At 43.8% G+C, this 7,873-nt stretch overlaps 1 protein-coding gene across 1 annotated transcript in view; it reads right to left on the minus strand.

Annotated features, from left to right (window-relative positions):
* Positions 1-7,560, minus strand: part of PDZD8 (PDZ domain containing 8) — a 64,720-nt gene extending 57,160 nt beyond the window's left edge. The window contains exon 1 of the mRNA XM_009511889.2: positions 6,476-7,560. Within this exon, the coding sequence (XP_009510184.2) occupies positions 6,476-7,389 (914 nt within the window). The 5' untranslated portion in view covers positions 7,390-7,560. The remainder of the gene's footprint in view (positions 1-6,475) is intronic.
* Between the last annotated feature and the right edge of the window lie 313 nt (positions 7,561-7,873).

Consider the following 7,873-nt stretch of genomic DNA (forward strand, 5'->3'; position numbering starts at 1 on the left):
AGTTCCTTACTGTTGCAGGTAAGAAAAGAAAATGTAACATTTGTTGACGAGTCATAGGAAAAGGCTCACTCTTAACCTGAAAAGAATGCTCCCTGTACACTGGGAAATGCCCAATTTGTGGCTGGTCATTCATTAAATCTGACTTTATAATGACCAAGTTTCAAATCGGCATTCTTTCAGAATTAGGTCTTCCCAGTGTGAAAGCCTGTGAAGAGCTAGAGCTGGGGAAGAAGACTAAAAGGTTTCAAAACCCCTAGAACCAACAGGTTTTGAACTTGTTACCTACATAAGGAGATTTACATACATACTTTGTAGCACATACATTCATTTAATCTGAAGAAGCACATATTTAGTGAGCCTCCAGAAACAATGTACTTCTACATATGTAGCACCGCTGAAGAAATTAAAACACTTAATATTCTGGTGTTTGGTGGTGTTTACTTTGTGTCAGGTTGCCTACAGATCCATTTATCTAACTCCTGTATGAATAACTACTTATCCATGCACTACAAAGATAATCTTCCAAGCACAGAATTACTGTCTACAGACAGATCTACTCATGTCAGTTACCACCACTTTGCGATTAGCAGAACAAGTCTTTATGCTGGCATCATTTGGAGCATTACCTCTCTGGAATGGTATGAAAACCCACAAGTATCACAGTGCTGCTTTACCATCAGTTTTTGCAGAGCAGAAAAGGACTCAAATCCTGCATATCAGAAAATTTTTGCAGCTAGAATAGGAATGGCATTGAAAAAAAGGGGGGAAAAAAGCCTCCTCTTTCCTTTCAGCAGCAACAGGAATGAGAACTTGAAACAGGAATGACTTACAGATTTAGCTAGTAAGAGAGGTTCATATCACAACTACAGTTGAAATACACTCAGGAAAAGAATCTCCACATCCCCTGCCTTTGCAGAAGCTGTAAAGAAAGTAGCTATCTCTACTGGCTGCTGACTTCTGAAGTTAGACATGCTCACAATCCCAATCTCTACGATTATTTCTGGTATTTCTGAGTATAACCTCATCATATGAATAATATATACTTTTAAAAATTTTATACTTTTTCCAATACCTCTATTACCATATTATGTCATTTCTATTATAAAACACACTTCAAATCAATAGCTACTTACATACTTACATTACTTCTCAGCTTAAGTTTTGCCAAAAATAAAACTGCTGTGTAACTCTCAAATTGCATTCTGTAATGGTAAATTAAAATAAGCTTGTCTAATGGTTCTTCCCAGTGAAATTCTATACAGCCCCATCTTCCAAATAAACCATAAAACTATTTAACATAACTAACTACATTGCAAATGATCAGTTCCAAGGATAATTTGTGTTGGAAGGGACCTCAGGAGATCACCTAAATACCTGATATAGAAATGTTAGAATTAATGCTTTGTGAAATTAATTCTGAAGAAAAGAGGTGTATTCCACTCTGTGGCAGCATGCATTAAAATAAAGCATAGTTTCTCAAACTATAGTTTCTCAAACAGGCTAGTATCAATACAAAATATTAGCCTTTTTAATGTAACAAACTGAGAAAACAAGATTTCTTAAAATATACAGGACTGACTCACTGATTAGGTGACACCTAATCTGCTTAGAATCTAAGTGGATGAACTTGCAAGACCTGAAATTTAGAAAAAACAGCAGTTGTCAGATTTTTTACATCACTGATTAAGAAACACCAGGAAATTGAATTCTGGAGGGAGACTAGATCACAAGTACTCCCTCCTCACCCATTACATACACACAAAGGGCTGTGGATCTTGCTTATGACGAAGTGCATTTTTGTTGTCTAGAACGCACCTAAAAACCAAAGCTCCCCAAAACATATGCAAAGCAAGATCAGGACCTGTTCAAAAGAGCCAAACTACAGCTGACTGTTAAGAATAGGGTACAAAATACAGTATAATTAGTGCACCTACACACCTGACATGATGGGAGGAATATCAAGGTTGCCACCAATAAGCAGCTTAATGAGCAAGGTACAGCTTGCTAGAGAACTAACAGAGATGAACCTGTGACACCTGCAACAGCACAAGCAAGTAAGGAGACAGGCACCTGAAATAGTCCTTACTATGTATCTCTAAATACTAAACACACTATGGCAATGCTAGTAACTACAGCTTAGTGTCAACCGCTTTATCCTGCTATTAAAAGGACATGATATAGAAAGTTAAAACCAACATGAACAATGTATATGTTATTACTTTTAATGAACTGTTTTAGTGTATACAATGAAAAACCAAAGGTTGGATTCAGGCCACTAGATAAACTCCACTTTGTGCTGATAATTGGTATCTACCATCCTGCTCTAGTGAAAGAGACCTCCATGAAAAATTCAGTGCCAAGTCAAGCTATGCTGATGGGCAAGACTGACTAAGTATGGTTCCTGAGAGTGACAGCATTAGTGATTTTAGGACAGTGAGACAGGGGTCAGTGGCCACCCTGCAGGACACCAATAGTTGACGTCACAAACAACTAAAAGGGAAGTGACAGCTTTCCATGCTCACTCTCAAGGTCCACCCACTGGTCAACTTGTCTTAACTGAAAAAAGATAATTTAAACAGTTAATTCAGGTCAAAATAGAGTTATGGATTATGTAAAGCCAAATAAGTGATACTTACAACTCTGTTACCTTACTGAAATAAGGGCTAGTTATAAGAAAAAAACCTCTTGACTCACAGTTATCTAGTCCCCTCAAGAGTGCACCAGAACTCATGTATATTGGAGAAGAAAAATCCTGTCAGTTTAGATCTTCCCCACATCTAAAAAACTTCTGACAGACCACAACACTTTCAGAAAAGCTGTTTGCATTTCTATTACAAAGCAACAACAAATACATTAAGATTAAAGTTAGCTATAAAACAGTAGTAACCCTTGCTACTACCAATTGAATTGCACAAATCCTTTAACAACGATGGCTAAAAAAAAGAAAAAAGAAAAGCCCACCATCCCACCAGCAGCCTTGCTTCCAGGGATTTAACTGAATTCTACTACATGAGATAGCAATTGCCATTCAATGTTAGAGAAGCTTCAAGATACGGAGTTTTGTCAGACACCAACACATTTCTTAAAGCACCAAAGAAAAGTGATTACACACTGTTAGAATAAAACACAAATTACTACTTATTTGTTTAGCCATAAAATGCATCCCTCCTTTTACAATTAGTAGACAAATGCTTTTATGGAGAAAATTGTACATGAAGTGCTAGACAAACTTTAAAATGCACTACTAGTCTACATTGCCTCCTCTCACGGACATTTAAGAGTGCATAAGGAATGAAAGATGCCTTCTACTCTCAAGCTACAGTTATGCACATCGTACAAAGTCACCCTTAACAATGGATGACACAAGATTATCTTATTAATCGCTGCTTTGCTGCAAAATTTTGTACATAATTGGAAAGAACAAAAAAGTGTGTGTCTAGTAATTTGGCTGTAGCAACAGAAAATACACACATGAAAACAACACTTACTTAATTGTCAAATACTGCATTAAAAAAATAACAGAGGGGGGCGTGCTTTACACAAGCTTAGTTACAGGATGTTCAGAATCAACTCTTGGCAAAAGCTCTCTTCTTATGCCATTTACTACCAAGTAATAACCTCTAGAAATCACCTAATACAAAAGGCAAAGAAAATGGCATATTTTAATTTTTAATGCTACTTAGCATCTTGAAACAAGATAAAAATCCTTTGTGGACTTCAATCTGGAAGCTAGCAGGGTAACAAAGTGCCCCCTTAATCAGCTGCAAAGAGAACTTCCTGCACTCCAAGTGCTATTGTTTACAAGGTTGTAATTACTGCTATTCAAAGATTTATTTACAAAATTACTTGAGCAAGAGTAGGGAGACATGAAAAAGGTTTTGAACTACACATGGAAGCAAACACTGAGCGTATACCCAAACAAAAGGCATATAGGCCATAGGAAAAAAATAGGGAGAGGATAAGCACATTCCTTGTAGATGAGAAATAGTTAAGCTTTAAGGTAACAAGTTACTAAGCAGTTGTGAAACTCTCCTGACTTCTTCCTGTATATTCTTTGCTACGGAATACATTAGCATACCATAATCCCAAGCCAATGTACTCTTACAAGTTTTAATAAAACTGTCAAATTTCACATCTTATCAGCAGGGGGCTTGATTTTCCAAATCAGTTCTCCATACCATTTAAACCAAAATGCCTCAATTCTCAACTATACCACCACATAAGAGTGTATCGTTACTACTTGGCTGTTACCAAGTTCTGCTGTCGAGGGATGTACCTACATAAACTCATCTGAGACAAACTGGTGCAGAATATGTGTTTCCAGGCTGTGTTCCACAAAACCTTGGGCAACTGTGGACAGCTGAAGGCCCACAGACAGCTAAAGGTTCCCATGCAGGGGTCTGTGCTCCCACTTGAAGCTTTAAAGGCAAAGTTCTAGACAGTTAGGACACCAATGACCCAATCTTTCTTCCTTATGATAATTTCATTAGTGCGCATTACACTTAGTGTCCTGCTTTCCCCCTTCACAACACAGGGGGTCAGAATGACATGTTCAGAACACAGCATAAAATGTAAAGGTCAAAAGCACCTTATACAGGGTTAGACACTGTTTCACTGAACATTTGTCACCCTGTGGCACCCTACTACCATCTAGCATGAAAACCAGCTATAATAATGCATTTCCCTCCTAAGCATTCCCTATTCCTTTTAACTTAAAGGAAACATTTTAAAATAACATTTCATTCTTCTTATTTCTGCAATAATTTACACTTCCTATATTGTTCTCAGTGTCAGCTACCTTCTATCCTCACACTTCTCATTTCTGTCCCAAACACTGAGCTGTGTTTTTCCTTATTTGCCCCTCCAGTCCTTTCAACACGTCAGCAGCTCACACATGCCTCACCCATTCTTTCTGGCACATAAAGTGTGAGAAATATGTGGAAAATTCATTACCTCTAACAAATGGTGAGAGCACCCTGCTGCCCAGGTGCATCTCCCAGAGGAATAATGAAGATGTCTGTCTTCCTTTGGTGAAGGAGAGGAGCACATCATCACTGGTTCCACAGGCACTGTAAAAACTTGTCTAGAGTGTAAAGATCATTTACTTTACCTGCTCTTCCTAGCTATGCCAAGAGCACTCACTCTGCACCACGGCTGCGCTACCCCAGCCCCTCCTTTGGGCTCTTCTCTACAGTTAACAGCAGCAGTCTCTTTCCAACAGTGTCAGAGAATGGAAGGAAAGCTGCCCTTCACAGCTTCACTGCTGCCTAGGGCCTTCTGGAGAGCAATTTAGTACCTCAAAATTTGAAAGGACCATCACATTACTTGAATAAACTACTTACTGCCTTTTCACGGTTTCTAAATCTTGGCTCTTTTACACATTCATTTTCATGAGAACTCTTATAAATTCAACTGCAGAAGAACCAGCTGAAAAGGCTTTAAAAATTACATCACTTCAAAACTAATTGCACTTCAAAATTCAAATAGGCATTTTCAGTTACTCATCTCCAAGGAATTTTTCAAAGAAAAGGCTATTGCAGAAGAATGTGGTAAACAAAACAAAAATCCTTACTTAACACACAATACAAACTACAAAGAATAAACAAAAGAGAAACATAACATGGTATCCTAAGAGTGGTAAGGCACATGACGGAAAAGGAACATGGTACCTGAACAGTGGTAAGATACTCAATGTCTTTTAATCAGAAATGAGGGTAGAATCAAAGTAAAGATGCCAGTTGCCACTTCTGCTACAGAAGTATCACTGAACATTTCGTTATGTTCAATGTATACCACAATCTGTGCTGCAGTGTGTGCATTTATAAAAACATACTATCTTACAATAAAAGACAAACACACACACCCCGAGTTCCCACAAAGCTTTACTTACCACAATAGTCGCAATACTTCTCTCATCAACTTTTAGATTTCCCCAAAGTTACTGAAGAAATTCAGCCAACCAAAAAGAAGAGGTCACCATCTATCATGGGATCTCAAAACTATTCCCTAGAGTGAACTTTATCCTCCCTCACATTAGCTAACAACCACCTTGCCTCTATAGGTAAGCGCAAGCCACGCGTCTTGTCCAGGTGGCTCACCAGTGGCAGAAGCTTGGGAGGACACCCCAAACCCACACACTGTTTCACAGAGCCATCCTTCCTTTTCCAAAGAGGGATATCACAGTCCTCTGTTGGACACCTGACAGGATCCCAAAGTTTGTGATACCTGCTAATTCTGCCATTTAGTTACATGTAGTTGGGGACATGTCACAATCTCACTGCACAATGGCTTTTTCACCTATTATAAACAGAAAGCCATGCTTTCCTTCATGGAAAGCTTTCAATATCAGACAAGCAATGTACAAGCACCCCTACTGTAGAAGTACCAGAAGAAATATCTTTTTGCCTACTAAGACCAAAACAGCACCTCTAATGCACGCCACTTAAAGTAACGTTGAGGACACAGGACATCGTACCTGATTTTATAATTGGGTAAGGTGTGCTTGCGCTTAATAACTTTCTTGAACTGGTTCACGATGATGGAAGTGAGCTGAGGCATGGGCCTGCCTTCAAACTGAGACTTCACTTCAAACAGTATCACGGGGTCATCCATAAAAGAGAAGGACCAGTGCGTGAACGGCAGGCGTGTGAAGACCAGCTTCAGCTTCCCCATCACCCGGGAGATCTTGACAAAGAGGTAGGCGGACTTGCCAAAGACCAGGTCGGCATCGATGGCCAAGTGGAAGCCACCATTGTACTCCAGGTCCACCTCAAAGCCCAGCTCCTCAGGGCAGCCCTCCTCGTTGCAGACCACCGGCCTAATGAGCTTGACAGCTTTGAAGACGGGCAGGACGTTGCCGAGAGAGACGTCCCTCAGGCTGAGCCCCTCCAGCACCTTCCCCGTCATCTTGGCCTGGAGCAGCTCCTCAAACTCCACCTTGATCTTCTTGGTGACCCAGTTCCTGACCAGGGCCGTGTCCCTGAGCTCCCTGAAGAGGAAGAGGAAGATGGCATTGAGGAAGTGGCACGTCTCCTCGCGGGAGGGGAGGGCCGGAGGGGGTTCTGGCTGCTGCTGCTGCTGCGGCGGGGGCTGCTTGGCGCTGGGCTCCGGGCCCGGTGCGGCGGCAGGAGCCGCGGCGGCGGCGGGAGCCGAGGCCGGGGCCGGGCCGGGGGCCGGCTCCGGCAAGGCCTGGCTTCCGGCCGGCTCAGAGCCCTGGAGGTAGTCCCTGAGGCTGTGGTCGGCCGCAACGCGGGCGTAGACGAGGCCGCCGGAGGCTCCGGCCACCCCGGGGAGCTCCGGCTTCTTCCTGTATAGGAGCAGGAGCTGGAGCAGCAGCGTGAGGAAACAGCCAGCCAGCGCCGAGAGAAGGATCACGTAGAGCAGCAGCATCCTCACCGCAACCCGCGCCGCGCCCCGGGCGCGCTACCCTCACCGCGCCACCGCCATGGCGGGGGCCGCGCGCGCAGCCCGCCGCTTAACGGCCGCGGCCGCCCCAGACCGCCTCATCCGGGTCCCCCCGCCACCCTCTCCGCGGCGGCGGGCAGGGGGCGGGGCGCGGGCGGGGCCGGCCAACGGCGGCGCAGGCTTCCCGTCCGCGCGGCCCCATTGGCGGAGACGGGACGGCTTCGCCGGGTACGTCGTGGCGCCGCCCGGCGTGGCATCACAGCGCGGTGTGGCGTCACAGCGCGGCGGGCGCAGGCGCGCGGGGAACGTCACCGGCGCCTCTGGGGGTGGGGGCGGCGGCGACCTGTAGAGACCCGTGGCCGGGGGACGCGGGAGCGCGCAGGGGAGTGCACAGAGCCCCCCCCAAAGCCCGCCCGCGAACGAGCAGGGCCGTGACGGCGTATTGGGTTCCTTCGCCAGAAGCAGGCTG

This window comes from Phalacrocorax carbo, chromosome 12 (assembly GCF_963921805.1).
Source record: "Phalacrocorax carbo chromosome 12, bPhaCar2.1, whole genome shotgun sequence".
Classification (NCBI taxonomy): Eukaryota; Metazoa; Chordata; class Aves; order Suliformes; family Phalacrocoracidae; genus Phalacrocorax; species Phalacrocorax carbo.